Genomic DNA, 17,203 nt, shown 5'->3' on the forward strand with positions numbered 1-17,203 from the left:
CCAACCACGCTCCAAGGACTAACCGATAAGTATAAACTCTACATCGAAACCCGTTGTAAAATTCCTTATAAACTACGTTTGTCCATACAATTTAATTTTTCCGTACTTTCTAAAATTTTTTTTTTTTTTTTTTTTTTGCTTAAATCTATTGTTAGTTGTTGACGATTAATAAACAAATATTTATATATATGGTTAAGATTGTATATATCATTGACATTACTAGAGATAATATTGTATAACAATTCCTAAAATAAAGGATTCATTTTTTAGGATTGTAATCTTGGATATATTTGTACAACATTTTATACAGGACCGCATAATGAATGAAACAAAACACATAATTACATTCCTTTATGGTATCAGAGGTATAACACGGTTTTACCTTCACCTTCTCAAAAGTATTCGGCATCTTCTTCCCTCTTTTCTATCTATTATTCCGATCAATCAATTACATTAATCACCATGTCTGAAAACAATAAACTCCATCCATCAATCAATGTCAACAATATCAGTAACATCATCCCGATTATGCTCGAGATGGAAAACAGAAAGTATGAAAATGGGCCGAGTTATTTAAGATTCATTGTCGTGCCTTCCTTCTTATTAATCATATCGTTCCTGTTATTGTTGTTTCTTCTTCCGAGTCATCGAAAACATCCTTTGTTACTCCTCCTTCTAAAGAAAGTTGGGATCGACTAGATTCTTATGGTCCTGTAATAAATTTATGGCACAATCTCAGCCAAATTATTGTCTACCATCTTTAAGACGAACAATATTGCACAAGCAACTTGGGGCCACTTGTGTGATAGCCAGCGCCAACCCGTAGTGGATGTTCTCCGCTTTGGCCGACACAAGGTAGCTCACGGTTTTGCTTCTTGAGACTCACCCTCAAAACGCCTCCACTAGAAAAGGTATCCACACCCTTATAAGGGGTGTTTTGTTCTCCCCCCACCGATGTGGGACGAGTTCTCACACTCTCCTCCACTCATGACACTGCATCCCCGCAGTGCACATCGATGCGGGCCCCAGATCTGATACCACATGTAACAGCTAACGCCAACCCGTAGTGGATATTGTCTGCTTTGCCCCGACACACGGTAGCTCATGGGTTTGCTTCTTGGGACTCACCTCAAAACGCGTCCGCTAGAGGAGGTATCTACACACTTATGAGGGGTGTTTTGTTCTCCTCCCCCATTAATGTGGGACGAGTTCTCACAACTTGAAAATACATGTTTCATGACAACCGACATACCTGTGTTGTTCACCTTCGTCATCGGTTCACCAACACCAAGCCCGATGACTTTTTAAACATGTCCTCGTATTGTCAAGAGCTCAAAGTTATTGCCGATCAGTTGTCTAACGTCGGTCCAAAAATTGAAGATGATCATATTGTCTTGCAACTTGTTATAGGCTTGAATGAATCATATGAACACATTGCTTCTCATATTAATCATATGGAGCCTTTACCTAGTTTCCATGAGGCGAGATCTAAACTTCTGCTTGAAGAATCACACAAAGCAAAACAAACCGTTGTTGCAGCGAAGATTTCGAATACGACACTTGTTTCGATGACTAACAACTCAAAGCCTTCCCCAATCTAAAATTCGAGTCAAACTCCGCATCTAGAGGTATCAGCCAGTACAACCGCGGTCGGAATTCTCACCGTGGCAACTACAGAGGGCACGATGGTTATGGCCATGGCAGGGTCGAGCATTTTTGTTTTCTAGTAACAATTATAGTTGACTGAATGGTCCTTACTAATGTCGATTTACAATTGAAAATGCGTTCGTGTCAATTTACAATTGAAATGATTTCAAAATATGTACAATAACAATAAAACATCATTAATTTCTACTACATCTTATTGAATACGTAAATATAATTCTAATTATGTTTTGCATAAAACTTAAAAGTAGTGTGTTAAATTGAAAAAGCTTAAAACTATACAATTCATTCATAATTTTATTTTTTTGAAGGGTATTAATTTGTAAAAGTTTAAAAACTGTGTTAAACTAAGAAAATTTAAAACTATATTATTCATGACTTTATCTTTTAAAAAACGAGTAATAATTTCCCTAACTCTAATTGGTCGTATGGCCGTTGGCCGTGCGGCAAAATCAGTGGGCTTCACCCTCATGTCCGTACCTAACTACACCATGGACCAAGACTAGTCTCACAAATGGCCAGCCCTGGTATTGTTTGGGAGTGTTAGGAATATGAGAGAGAAGTAATGTTTTGCCTTATTTAGTTTTGATTTTGTATAGGTTATTTAGAATTGAAGCATTGTGATCGTTAGGGTTTTGCACTTAAAGATGATTTTGTGTCATGTTATTAACCCTTTATTTAAAAGGACAAAGGGTTATGAATAGTAATTTTTGTGCTTAAAACGTTTGTACATGAAGTTCCAATAGTTGTACCCACAAGGATTATAAACTAAAACATAACCACCAAAAAATTCAGGAGCCGAAATGTAAATTACTTTGGATAACAATTGTAACTTCATACGTGTGTAAAGGTTAACTTCAAGGGGTTAAACGGTAATTTCTTTATTTTTTTTATAGAACCCCCACTAAACCCACCTAAATTTTTGACGGACTTTATCTCTTCGTTGGACTCGAGTTATGTTTCACCTACATAACCATTAAACACGAAATAATTTTATGGACTAAATGCAATAAGTTATATTTGAAACGGAACACCGACTCATAACAATTGCTTTTCAACTAGTTACAATAAAACTAGTTACAAACAAATGCCAGAAGAAGAAAAAGAAGATATATAAGAACAATAAGTTTGATTAGCTGATGAATCCTAAATCGGTGCCTAAGTTGAAGTTAGTTTGAGTAGTATTTGTATTTACTCAGCGGTATAGTTAATTTGTTCTTCTATGCAGGTGCACTTACTAGTAAGGCATATGTTATTGAATAGAAGCTAAGAATCTGTTGAAAATATGTATGCTGTATAGTTAAGATTCATGACCCTGAACCCATTATGACCCCTCAAATATCATCTAACATATTTACAATTTAGATCAATCCTGCTCTAGGATTAATTTTCAAATCCTTATCTTGAGATATTCTGTATTATAAATGTTAGTATTTGTTAGAAATTGAAAACTAGTAGAGTGGTAACTAATATGAAACTTGAATCCAACCGTTACAAGACGTAAACTGCTACTTCCCACAAAGTGCAAGATCCTTTTTAGAAGGTCTAAAACTCAAAGCATATAGACTATAGATACAAAGATTGGCTTGCTTTGATTTAACCGAAAATTCGTTAGAAGTGGTTATGAAGGCAGGAACATTGCATGAAGGAGAAGTGCTTTTAATCAAGGTTGCTCTACAGTTGTTAAGAAATTCAGCTTCTTTTGCACAGTTAATCCCATCAACAGAAGGTATATCAAGCTTGTACACTCCATATCTGTCTGTTGTTCTGTTGACGGAAAACGATATCTGCTCTGCTGTTCTTGGTGAAGCTACTTTAAATTTGCAATCTATTGTTACCTCTGCCGCTGTATGTATTCTCACAAAATTAGTATTTCAAAAGATTAACAACATATACACAAGGTGTGTGTGTGTGTGTGTGTATCAGGGCCGTCTCAACAATTAATTCATAAGTCCCTGATCGATTATAAAATAGGCTCTATAAACGTTAAATTTTTCAATACATATAATTGATCTTTTTAAGCTAATGATATGTAAAATAGGTAATTACGAAGTAAAATTAAAAATTTTAGGCAATGTTCAGTTGCACACTTTGCACATGCCCTGAAGTCATCTCTGGTGTGTGTGTGTGTGGGTTAGTTAGGTGCCTGGGCGGCTGCAAAGGAGTTAGGCTTTTATCAAGATACAAGCTTTAGTGATCAAACATATTTCCACCGAAGGCTAGAAACACGCTTGAGTGCAATAGAATGAGTTTTTTTTTAGGTACAAAGATGTTAACTCTCCGGTCCGGTTACCATGACATGCGGAGTGTAGGTAAAACCCTAGAGGGGAGTGAAAGAGTTAGGAGCCGTATGAGGCGTCCCTTAGGGTGTCTTTTGGGTTGAGGGTCTACCCTTTGTTTATAGAGGCGATAACATGGTTTTGGGGGAAGGCATTTGGGCTGCTAACGGACCAAGCCCAAATAGAAGCTGATAAGCTATATGCATCATCATTTAGCACAAAGAACAAGCTTGATCTTATAATGCCATTGAACTTATGAAGTTCTTATGTAATATGCAAGTGTACAAATATAATCCACATAAAGTGAATTATGGATAGAATATATTTAGTGATAAAATTTTCACTATTATAACTCGATATTCATTAGAGTATTTCAAGATAGCCTATTGGTTGTGATCCTGATATCCTCATAAGAAGTCTCAGGTTCAAACCTCACTAGCACCAGCATTTGAAGTGCCCAGTTGGCCAAGAAAAAGGTCTGTAACGGTCACGAGATAACCCAATTAAACCGCGTACATGTGACCCTTCCTCGGATAGACTGAACAAGATAAAACTTTATCCGTTAAGCGTTTATTTATATTTGAAAAATGTGTTTGGTTGTTGGATATGTTGCAACCTGGTAAGAAGTAGCTGTGGGTGGAGAAAGAGTTGTCGGAACAGGCGTCACAGTATACAACACCAACGACCGAGATACGAGGATTCGGGTGTTTTGAAGCGTCAACTTGTAAAGAGGTTGAGATTGCGATTAGTAACGAAACGACGACAAAAAGTGTTGATGAATCCATGGAAGTAAGTTAGTATTCAATTGGTAGGCAAATGTTTGGGTTTGTGGTGGTGATGATTGTGAACTAAGAATGAGATTCAAGAGTTATGGATAGACAGTGAATTGTTGTTGGAAACAAAAACATGTGAATGTATTTTGGCTTCATGTGCACAAGTGATTAACAAAGGCTCGTTGCTTGTTACTCTTGGTTAAAAGTCACTAGCTGCTTTTTGTTACTGATGAATTTTTAGAAGTTTTTTTGCTTTCACTTGACAGATTAAACAACTATTTGTACGTCAATTTAGCTTGCCCCTAGTCTCTTAAGTCCTATCATGAGATTGGTGCTTTTTGTGATAAAATAATTTTTTTGAAGTTTGCCTTGTTTGTGGACTCCATGGTGATATAGATACACCTTTTCAACTATTTTTATAGACAAGCATTACAGCTTTCTGCAGCAAACCAAAAACCTTCTTTAAGTCCACAATAGCCTACCCAAAATTTCAAACTACAATGTGTCTGGTTTACAATTTTGTTAGTTAAATCAGTTTGGTTTTGAAATTTTTGGGAGAAAAATCAAAACGAAAATCAAACAAAAAAATATCACATTTGTAAAACGAACCGAAAAACAAAATTGAGTTCTTTTTGATTTTCGGTTAAAGTCAACAAAAGTAAAACAAAATAATTATAACTAATACTACTACAACAACAACAATAACAACAACAAAACCCAATACAACATGCGTGGTGTATGGGGATGTGAGATGTAGACGATGCTTCCCCTATCTTTAAATAAAGACAAGTTATTTCTCCACCCAGAGTAATACACTTCAAGAAGTAGAGAAAGTCCTCCCTCTCTCTTCGATAGATAGATAAAGAGATTGCTTTCGAATGAACCTCCGGCCAATAAGTAGGAAATTTTTAAAAAAATAATATAATATAAAAGATAAAACATGAGACGCCATAAAAATGGTAGGATCAAATTTCCATGGGTTTTAAATCCTGCACATTCAATTTATGCTCTAAGTGGCAGCCAAGTCGTCAATAAATCGACGCTTGCTGTTGTGCATTTGTTTTTCGGTTTTAAACTAGGTTTGTAATTTACATATATTAATATATCGATATATTATTAGTTGAATTTCAGTTTTAATCAAACTCGAAAAATTTAAAACCGAACTGAAAACGATTTAGAATCCGGTTTTTTTACTCGGTTCGATCTTTAGATTAAAGAGTGTTTCAAAAACCAACATTGAACACCCCTACTACATTGTTTAATTTGTTGCTCCAATAATCGCTTTATTAAAATGTTATATAGTTGTAAAAGTAAATTTTTTGTTTTGTGGTAGTATTTAGGAAGTAAATAACTATCCAAATAGCCTAGCAGTTGGGTCATGTGCCATGTCTCATATTTAAACGTCACTAACATTATATAATGTTAGGTGTCAGAGAAAAGGTCGAAAATGTTTTCGGGATAACGGGATAACTCAGTTAAGCCGTATACATTGAAGCGTGTACATTGAAGTAAAAATATTTATCGTACCCGAAAAGCCTGAAAGAGGAAATATCCGTTTACCCGTCTACACAATGGTCTTATACTGATTAAACGACAGTCACAGAAGATCTGTCCTTATGACAATGGGTTCGAGTCCAGTTTAGCACATTATTCGTGTAAATTTATGTAGGGGGTGTGAGTTTGTCGTTCTAAAAAAACACACACACACATGGTTAAAGCATAAACATATTCACATAAAATTGTATATACACACCACTAACAAAATGTTGACCATGTCTGTACATATAGTAACATCATACTCTATTATTTACAGCATGAACAATTGACTAACCCATACCTGCACTTGAGGGAAGGAAGGCCGGTATAACTGTCCGTCTATTTACAATGACCTGCATTCCCTTCGTATATATATATACGTTCTTCTACTTTGTGTAAATACTAAAATGTACTTGCACCTTTTCGACTATATACGGATGATGACATCACGAGTATGACCTGACCAATGACCGGCCTTTAAACAAATTTCCAAACAGAAAGCTCATTGTTGTTTCTTCAGGTGGTGGCTCGGGTGACTGACTAGCGTTCCATTTTACATGCAGTGCTGCTTGTTGCCCGATTTGTCTTTGAATAGAATCTATAGTCTTGGGGTCCACGGGGCTGTTACCCGTCATTGCAGTAACGTAAAACTTGTCTTTCGCTTTTCCTCGTTCGGTTGAAATCTCGGCTCGTTTTATACATAAACTATTTTCTCTAAAAACCCTGGTTACATCAGAAAGAAGTCCAACACGGTCTGCTGTGCACAATTCCAGTTCTAGCGCCTGCATAAAATTTAAGTAGATAAAATTACAAGGACAGTCCCTGTGGTTTGTATCATTGCAGGTTTAGTCCTTCAACCTTTTTTTGACAAGGTCAGTCAGTGTGGTTTGCAACTATTGCATAAACAGTCCCTTCGTCTAACGGACGTTAACAAAATTCCGTTACACGAGTGTATTATCGTCATTTTAACTATTACTACTAATCATAGAACAGATTTCAAATGAACCACACACACATATATATATATATTTGCATAATATTACATATACCTCAAAAGTCCTCCGCTCAATTGCAGCTTCAAGACATTGCATCACACGCTCTCGCTCTGCCTCTGAGCTAACTGGACTCCCATCAACATGTCGAATATAATATTCCTGCATCCATAGGAAAAATTTAGTCTAATTTCAGAAACTAAGTAAAGGCGAGTTCATGGTTGCAAACGGCGGTTTGGTGACTAGCCCGTCCATATTCGAAGAAAAAAGTTAATCGGTCACCGTTGGTCAAAAGTTGACTTTATGTCTGGCCTTGTTCTCGTGTAAACGAAAATTCCAAGCCCATCTAAAATTAGCTGAGAAAGACACAGAACATAATTATATTATAGAAAACATTATAAAAAAACCTATATATTATTTAAACTAACGTCATCTTATTTGTAAATCAATTTTTTACAATTATTTTGTTTGAAATATTTATATTTAATATATTTATATTTAAAAAGTCAGCGTTGGTCCCGGGTCCCGTCTCGACCCCATTTTGACCGACCAGACCATTCAACTCCATTTCGTGTATTTTTCAACCTTGATGACTTGTATAGGATCGTTGCATAATTATCCTTTTTCTATTCCATTGACCAGAACAAGATGTTTGGAGAAAAAAATAGCTCTTTGGTGCATTTGATAAGGCATTATTGGTGGAAAAAAACTGTTGGATAATAGCATTTAGGTTGACTTAATGAATTGACTAAAGAGGTAGTAAACATTTATATAAATATAAACTAACTCATTATCTTAAATTTTTAATGTATAAACTAGGGTACCTGAAAAGCCTCCATTTTGCCTGTGTGAACCACACCATGGAAGACTACATACTGCATATCAGTTAAAGTGCAGATAATATCAAACAAAAGCTTCGGCCGGTCCCTACAAAACATAGTAATAACCGTGTAATCCTTTTCAACACAATCTAAAACCGTAACTTTAGGCCTTAAACTATTTTCCTTATCTTCTTGTTCCGCTTTTTCATAATCCCGCTCAGCAAACATAATTTGATGTAACCTTCTCTGTCTGTGTGTCAACCCAGGGGTCGAAAGTGTCATTTTAGCAGTCTTTAAATCATCGTTTCCCTTCAGAATATTACAAAGCAGTTTTTTAATAGTTGATAGTCTCTTTGGATCTTCAACTGCACATCCGGTTTTTTCATCTGTTACATGTACAACAGCTGCAGCTCGGGCATTATGGGTCCATATTTCAGCATTGACTACATTACAACCGAGATCAGTTAAAACTGCGGAAACTTCGGATAATAATCCGGGTCGGTCTGTTCCAACTAGTTCGATTGCCGTGTAATCTTCAGAAGGCTTAAGTCCAACTGAACCGCTCAGTGATGGTACGTAGAACGCATCACTTTCAAGCACCTGCCAATACACCATCAAATTTACCTAAATGAAAATGCTGCATAACAAACAAATGATGAAAAGCACAACAAAACAAATAGGTAGAAGACACTACAAAATCATAACAAATAAAATAACTAAAGGTTGCAATATCAACCCATTCACATATTTATCTGTTCACTAGTGTCACTTTTTAATCAATCTGGCCAAAAGAAGGCATTTATGAAAAATAAGTTATATAAGGAATGGGTTAAAATGTCCACAAACAATTTTATTCAAATAATTTAATATTAATATTTTTGAAGTCAAATCTAAGGGATTAAGTACTTATGAGAATATGAGAATATTACGTTATAAAGAAAAATGCCTTTTGGTTGCAACCAGACCAGACGTGACCTGACCCGTATTAGAAATGACTTCTTAGATACAACCCACCTCTAATTTAACATCAACCTCTTCCTAAATTTAACAAAACTTTAAGCTAACTATTAGTATAACCAGCAAAAGTACATTCCAAATAAGTCGAATTCGATAAGGATTTATACCAAATAACGTTTCCTACCGTTTTTATGTAGCTGACCAACTCTTGATCCATAACCTTGCCTCCATCACGGTAAATAACATTAAACACTGTCAAAATCAAGAAAATAGAATCAGATACTGCTAGCAAAAGAACCATACAAAAAGATATAAAGTTAAAATTAAAACACCATATACCATCCATGAACCATCCCCCATCTGACGAAATATACGCTTTCGTAATCACAAGGTCTAAATCCGCAAGAACTTGAACAACTTCCAATAAAATACCATGCTTATTTACACTTTCAACCTAACATACAAACCACTAATCATATGAAAAACTAATAACATCAACAAGTTGAAACACATGATAGCATAATTCACACTAAACATACCTGAATTATAGTTGTATCTGGTGATGATTTGTTATCAATTGTAACTCTGCAACAAAAAATACATAAAACTTGAACAACAAACATAAAAAGGTGCGCACACAGATACGCAGTCACACATATAAGGCATACTATAAACCCTAATTGAAGTACAGTTTCAGAGCATCATACTAAACGGTAACAAATTACTTATTGATTAAGGATGAATTACATGATATTAAAACAGAAAGAACAATTTTAATTTAAAATTAGAAAAAATACCTAGGTGGATTCATCCTCCTGATGAGTTTTGCATATTCATCTTCCATTATAACCGTAGAAATATCAACAAGTGAATTGATTGATTGATTGATGGAATATATCTATGAATATGTAACTGAAATGAAATTAAATAAAACTGAGAGAATTTAATTTTTATTTATATACAGAAAAAGATAAGATTGGAATCAGGTCTCCTCCAATTGGTAAGGGATTGGAATCAACTCATCCAAATCCAACTAATATTAATAATAAGTTCTTTTTATTAATTTTAATTTGGAGAAATTTGATGATAAAATAAAAAGGGAAAGAAGGATGAAAGAAAGGAGCAGTGGGTGGGTCACTAGATACTCCAGCCAAACGTGAAAAGTGCTTCGCTAAAGGCTACTGTAATGCATTTTTTTTATTTTTATATTAATACAATATAAATAAATTAGTAATAAAAAATTAAATTAGATTCAATTTAACTAAATAAAATTGCGTTATTATTATTTAAAATTTAATACGGAGTAATAATATCGTAATTAATTAAAGTAATTAACCCACGCGCACCAACAGTCATGAAATCGGCGTTACTTGTTCACATGACGGATTCATTTTCATATTGACTGATAGAAACGAAATCAATTCATATCAAGGATCTCTTTATTATCTATATATTTCTAATCTCTTATGTTATGATGTCATAAAAAAATAATTATCCTTCATAAAGATAAAAACGAATAATTATTTATCTTCTAATTTTTAGTAAATTATTTTTTTCTTTTTATATTAACAACTAAATAATTATTTCGTATTATTTTTTCCTTCATATAATAATTGTGATTTTAAATTCTTTTAAAAAAATAAAGAGACATTTGTTATTACTAATAATTATTATTAAAAATATAAATACTTAATTTTAGAGCAAAATTTATTATTATTATTCAATTGTTTACGAGATTAATTACGTTACATATGTATACAAAATACACGTCTCAATAAAATGTTGTAATGTAGACTTTTATGACAAGGAAAAATAGCAATTGTGGTTCCACGCGTGAATATGTTTACGTTCATTTATTCTGACCAAGTTAAGTATAACAATATGTTTGTAAAAACAATGACAAGTTTCTTAGTCAGAATCTGTGGTTCCATAGGTCATCAAACTAAATGTTTTAACATTTACGTTCACTTAATACCTAAAACATATCATTAAATTATTTTATTAAAAAAAAAACGTGGTTTCACGGGTCATTTAACTGGTTTGTTATATACTCCATATTTTTTTTCTGCTTTGAGAGTAATGATAATGATAATTCTAATTATTTTTATTTAGCAATGGTACACACATCAATTTTACAAAAAAATATACCAAAAATAAGCGTTAAGTAATTCCTATCAATTGTACCTTTTATGTGCCAATTTAATTATAATATTTTTCAAACTATTTTTAGTTAAATACGTGCTTTCATGAATAAGGTTGAAGTTTCTATATGGAGAAATAGGATGTATCGATTGTTTTTATTTCAATTAGATGAGTGTGGTATTGACTTTCATTCTGTTCGTTGTTCACATCGTGATGATGCTATCGAAACACTCAAGCACTCTTTGATTCTTTGTAAACATGCGTTAGAGATTTGGGAGATTGTATATAAATGGTAGGGGTTGAGTGATCATATACATAGGTACGTATATGTATATTTTAAGTGCAAAAAGCAATACGAAGGCAAAACCAATCAAAGATGCGTGAATTAACAAGAACCACGCAGGTCACATTACTGCATTGCAGAGTCAAGCACAAATCAAAGACTGCAAAAACATCCCGCTTGATTACTGCGGTATAAGTCGGTATGCGCAAATATGGCATCCGCGAAGACTCCAAACCTATAAATAGGGAGCTTGGCCTCTCATTTTAGGTTGTTGATTTTGGAGTTTACCTTAGCCCTTGTGAATTACTTGTGACTTCGCCCAAGAATCATCATAAGTTCGGCACAAGGTAAATTCATCAAGATCGGGACATGGTGATTGATCACTCGATATTAGTAAAAGACGATCATAAGGTCCCAAAAACAATCTCAACACCCCATTCCTGTAACGACCCGACTTTTTCGACTTATATTTTTGTGCTCTAAACTTTCACGAAACTGCGTATTTATGCGTACTGTGTTAGATTATATTATGGGATCATTATTCATGTTAATTACTTTCGTTAATATCTTACAACGTGATGTTAAGTGCGTAACCACTTAACTTGATCCTCGAATGCTTTTATGACCGTTAGTATCACTTGACGTTTAGAACGAGCTATGTACTTTGTACACGTTAAACTTTGGTCATACTTGAAATATTATAACTACGTAATACTAATTGTTATTTTCTAATGACAATTACTTGGCTTATTGGTTGCTTAATTACGCTTAGTAATTTACTAATGCACACTAGTTAGTCTTGTTGGACTTTCTACCTTATTGGACTTAAGCCCACCCTACTCTAGCTAATGGACTTTTAAGTTAGCCCAATTTTAATGGAATTATGACCCATTAAGAAGTAGGACAAAAACCCATTAAGATGAGCCAACATACTAGCATTTTTGTTAACCATTACTACACATGTTGCATGGGATCCCAACAATAAGCACCACCTTTAGACCACCACCATGCAAAAAGCAAAAAGTTGTCCCCTTGTCCCCCATGAAAACCATGGCTATATGCACCCTCCACCACTATAAATATCAAGCCTATTTCACCCATTTCACACTTGATCTCATTCTCATTTTATACACACTTTCTCTCTAGTCTTTCTCACACTAAAATTGTAAGTTTTAAATTTTCTTTTTCTTCTTTTCTTCTTAAACACGACATCATCATCATCATCATAAGATCAAGCTTTTTAGCTTTTTGATCTTGTTATATCTTGTAGATTCAAATTTTGATTTGAATCCTTCAAGAACATAAAAGATTCAAGCTTTCTAGCTTTGGATCTTCATTACTTTGTTGGATCTAAGTTTTCTAGCTTATGATCTCTTTATTTTTGTTAAAAGATCAAAACTTGTGTTTATGATCTTCATGGAACTTGAAGATCTAACCTTTTACTTTAAAGATCTTCAAGAACATAAAAGATTCAAGCTTTCTAGCTTTAGATCTTCATTACTTTGATGGATCTAAGCTTTATAGCTTAAGATCACTTTGTTTTTGCTAAAAGATCAAAACTTGTGTTTATGATCTTCATGAAACTTGAAGATCTAGCTTGTTGCTTTAAAGATCTTCAAGGACATAAAAGATTCAAGCTTTCTAGCTTTGAAATCTCATAATTATTGTTAAGAAATCCAAGCTTTCTAGCTTAGGGTTTCATTACTTTGTTTGATCTAAGTTATGTGACTTAAGATCTTGCTTGATTTGAATTAAAGTTTGTAGCTTTAATCTTGAATAGAACTTGTATTTGTGTTAAGACTAAGAACATGATGTAACCTTGGTTCATCATCCTTCTAAAACTCTTAAGTGAGTTGTAATTCTTCTTAGTCTTGACATAGTGTGTTGATGGTTGAAACTTGGTCAAAGTGATGCTAAAACATCAAAGAGTTGTACATTTGAAGCTTACATGCATCAAGGATGAGAACCGTGATGAGCATCAAGCACCAAGAAACCCACCGGAGCACTTGTTTTCTGTTTTTCGGGGTCTGATCAGACTCCTGGAACTTCTGGAAAGTTATTTTTCAGATAGTTCGGTTCGATTAGATGAATTTTCGTTTAACACTCGCCTAAATACGATATACAGTTTAGGATTTATAGCCTTCCGAAAATCACTACGCCTTCGTAACGACGTGCTGAAATTTCTGACCTACTCGCGCTTGAACCGTCGCCACGGTAAAACGACATCGAGTTAGGATCTGAAAATTGGACAGCGGTAAGAGGACTCACAAACGGAGCCTTGGCCAATGGCCGCGCAACATTTCAGTTTGTATAGAGGTCGTAGCATCTGTCCGAAGTCAGCCCTTTGTTTCGATCTCCATTCTTGTTGAAAACTTACTTTATCTTTTACAAATGATGATGATGATGATGATACTTAAGACTTAAATTATTTACTTTTAAACTTTTGGGGACAATTTACTGACTTAGTAACCTTTGACTTAGGTTAAGGACCTTTCGGACCGACTTACTACTTGCATACTTTTCATATCGACTTTTACCGCACATTCACTGTGAGTTATAGCTCCCTTTTTACTTTAACTATTTTTGGGACTGAGAATACATGCGCTTTTTATGTTTTTACATACTAAACACGAGTACTTAAACTTTATATATGTGTGGGTGATATAACGGCACAAAGATTTCCCTTAGCACGGTAACGTTTAATCATTGGTTTTTGAACCGGTGAACGCGAATATTAGATATGGATCCATAGGGTTTGACATCCCCACTCGAGCTAGTCGCGCTAGCATTTAACGGGTGTTTAATACTTCGAGAACATACGCACTCGCCAAGTGTACTTTTAGGGAGTGATATATTATTTTACGTTAAGTTAGTTACCGGGTGCCCACGGATAAGCATATACTTTATCATACAGATTTGAGATACTGTTTTGAATACGAAATCTCGTGGTCTACATTACTTTGCTGCGCACATTAAAACTATAGCTCACCAACATTCGTGTTGACTTTTTAAGCATGTATTTCTCAGGTGCTTAGACGTTGTTGATTCCGCTGTTAGACTTGCTGTTACAGACTCGCTGTGTTAGACTTCCGCTGCATTGTTTAGAGATGTCTCAATCATGGAACATTTATTTTGCATTCACAACTTACGTCTTTTTAGTTATGGCTTTGTAATGACCTTTGTGTCACGTACTTATGTTAATGCTTTCTATTCGTAGAAGCACTTTATCTTTTGTAAAACATAAGACGTTGGTAAATACGTTATCTTTTCATGAATGCAAAACTTGTTTTAAAACAGCATATAGTGTTGTAACCGTGTAATGATCCTGTTGTTGATGATCCGTACACGTTGATTTTCTACGGGGCGTCACAATTCCACCCTCATTGCACTCAATCCTTTAGGATTGATCAATTGGCGCCATCCGTGGGACACGAATTGGAATTGAAATTCGAAAACTTACTTTCGTGAAATCGAATGATTAGATTCGAAATTCAAATCTGATCGTGTTCTTGTTTGTAAATTGCATGTTGCTACATCTGACGACGTTAGAGGTTGCTACATCTGACGACGTTTGATTTCCAAGAAAATTATGAATTGAGCAAGAAAATGAAAGAGTTACTTGCTAAATCACTTGGAAATCTTGTTACTATGGAAGAAACTCGGCTAAGTACCGCAACTAAGGAAATAATTGCGGCACGACGCAATCCTCAACAGATTACTACTACCTACGAAGAACATACCATAGAGGAAATTCAATTAAAATCCACCTTCGCAAGCTTGCAGAGAAATGCGGCTAAAAATTCAGCACCTAAGAATACTGCGAAAATTCCAAAATTTCAGCGTCAGCAAAATGATAAATTAGAAGATAACTCAAAGATTGAAGATATTGCAATACTAAAGCGTAAATGGACGGCAATATCAATTTCTCGCTATGAAAAAGGCGAAATTTCACAAGCAGCAGATAAAGAGTGCGCAATGGTTGATTGTTTCATGCAAAGAAGTTGCGCTAAATCTGCCACACATGCAAAAAATGTTGAACACAGAAATAAGGGTTCAACAAAAATGAAAAACTCTTGTGGCTAAAATTTTTTCCGATAAGACTGAAAATCTGCAAGAAGCGCAAATAATAAGCATGGTGCAAAAAATAAGAGGACTCAGAAAAGAAAGGCCGCAGAAATGTTAGAAAAATGGCAGTTAGCGCCAATAACGTTTCCACCTGATGTTATGCGAGGGGTATATGAAATAGTATTATTTTTTTACAAGGAAATACTATTAAATACGATACAATTTTACACAAGTGATTTATTTATTTATAGAATGGATATACCTAAACCTTGCTACAACACTTATAGGCAGTGTACCTAATCGTACAATAGTGTAGTTTTTAGTAAGTCCGTTTCATTCCACAGGGAGACTTAAACTAGTTCAACGCTATATTAGTTTTAACTTATAATTGCAAAAATACAAAAATATAAATATGTAATATTATTATTATAAAAGGGGGGTTTTTTACCGTTTAATGACCGGTTTGTCGATTTTAAAACTTTAGTCGCAGTTAAAACTTAATGTAAAATATAAATATAACTTAATTTAAAGCGTAAAGTAAATAACGATAATGAAATTGCGATAAATAAAAGTGCGATAAAATAAAATTGCGATAATTAAAGAGTACGATAATTAAAAGTGCAATTAAATATAATGACAATAAATAAAAGTGCGATAATTAAAAGTGCAATTAAATATTAAATAAAGGAAATTAAATATGAAATAAAGGAATTATGCTTATTTAAACTTCCTTAATCATGATGTTTGACGTGTTGTTTTTAGTTTATTCCCATGGGTTAATTGTCCTTTGTCCTGGATTATTCGATATGTCCATATGGATTTGTCTATAATAGTCCATCAGTCATAATCATAAAATGCGGAAGTCTTCGTCAAATTATTCTTATTCCCGAAGTCAAATATTCCAACTAATTGGGGATTCGAATTGTAACAAGGTTTTAATATTTTGTTTAATGAATACACCAGGTTATCGACTACGTGTAAACCAAGGTTTTACTACTTTGTTAACAATTACACCAATTATCCTTGAATGTAATCCACCCCTGTTTCAACAAGTCTATTAACTATTAATCCAGTTCCGTGTCCGGTAAAATGAACAATTATTGGTAATTATAGATATCCCGCCCACCGTACCCAGTCAAGCGTACGTGGTTATATATAAATGCATAAAATTATAAGTCTATATATTAAATCAACGAGGTGTTGTTTAGTTAATATAAAGCCCATTAATAGCCCATAGTCTAATTTCCACAAGTGTCGTTCTTTTGTCCAAATCCCAATTATGGTACAAAGCCCAATTACCCAATTTTAAATATTTTAGTCCAACATCATGATTACTTCATCTTAAATAAGCATAATAATAATTTAGCTACGAGACATTAAATTAAAAATAACATTAACCATAACTTACAGTGATTAAAAATAGTGTAGCGTTACACGGACAGAATTTTGACTTACACCCTTACAACATTCGCTATCATACCCTTATTATTATAATTTAAAATTAAAATTAAAATATAATATATATATATATATATATATATATATATATATATATATATATATATATATATATATATATATATATCTTACGAGTGAGTAAGAAGGAAGAAAAAGATGGATGAAGGATATATGATCAACCAAAACTGTGAATTTATAGGCATGTGGGCTGTCACCTACTGCCATGCGATCG

General features: G+C 34.0%; 2 protein-coding genes across 3 annotated transcripts; both read right to left on the reverse strand.

Annotated features, from left to right (window-relative positions):
- Positions 1-3,134: 3,134 nt before the first annotated feature.
- LOC139848161 (uncharacterized) lies at positions 3,135-4,912 on the reverse strand. Its single transcript, XM_071837894.1, has 2 exons — positions 4,561-4,912; positions 3,135-3,511 (listed from the first exon to the last, which is right to left on the reverse strand). Exons 1-2 carry the CDS (start codon positions 4,727-4,729, stop codon positions 3,174-3,176), a joined length of 507 nt encoding a protein of 168 aa, XP_071693995.1. The 5' UTR covers positions 4,730-4,912; the 3' UTR covers positions 3,135-3,173.
- A 1,539-nt stretch (positions 4,913-6,451) lies between these two features.
- On the reverse strand, positions 6,452-10,167 carry LOC139850514 (ACT domain-containing protein ACR6-like). Of its 2 annotated transcripts, XM_071840085.1 has the most exons (7): positions 9,821-10,162; positions 9,563-9,608; positions 9,363-9,477; positions 9,208-9,275; positions 8,070-8,666; positions 7,303-7,407; positions 6,452-7,035 (listed from the first exon to the last, which is right to left on the reverse strand). In XM_071840085.1, the coding sequence occupies exons 1-7, from the start codon at positions 9,865-9,867 to the stop codon at positions 6,700-6,702; spliced, it is 1,314 nt and encodes a 437-aa protein (XP_071696186.1). In that variant the 5' UTR covers positions 9,868-10,162; the 3' UTR covers positions 6,452-6,699. The 2 variants fall into 2 exon arrangements, with proteins under 2 accessions (XP_071696186.1, XP_071696187.1); XM_071840086.1 differs by lacking the exons at positions 6,452-7,035; positions 7,303-7,407 and adding an exon at positions 7,415-7,601 and having other exon boundaries at positions 9,821-10,167.
- Positions 10,168-17,203: the final 7,036 nt, after the last annotated feature.

This window comes from Rutidosis leptorrhynchoides, chromosome 5 (assembly GCF_046630445.1).
Source record: "Rutidosis leptorrhynchoides isolate AG116_Rl617_1_P2 chromosome 5, CSIRO_AGI_Rlap_v1, whole genome shotgun sequence".
In the NCBI taxonomy this organism is placed as follows: Eukaryota; Viridiplantae; Streptophyta; class Magnoliopsida; order Asterales; family Asteraceae; genus Rutidosis; species Rutidosis leptorrhynchoides.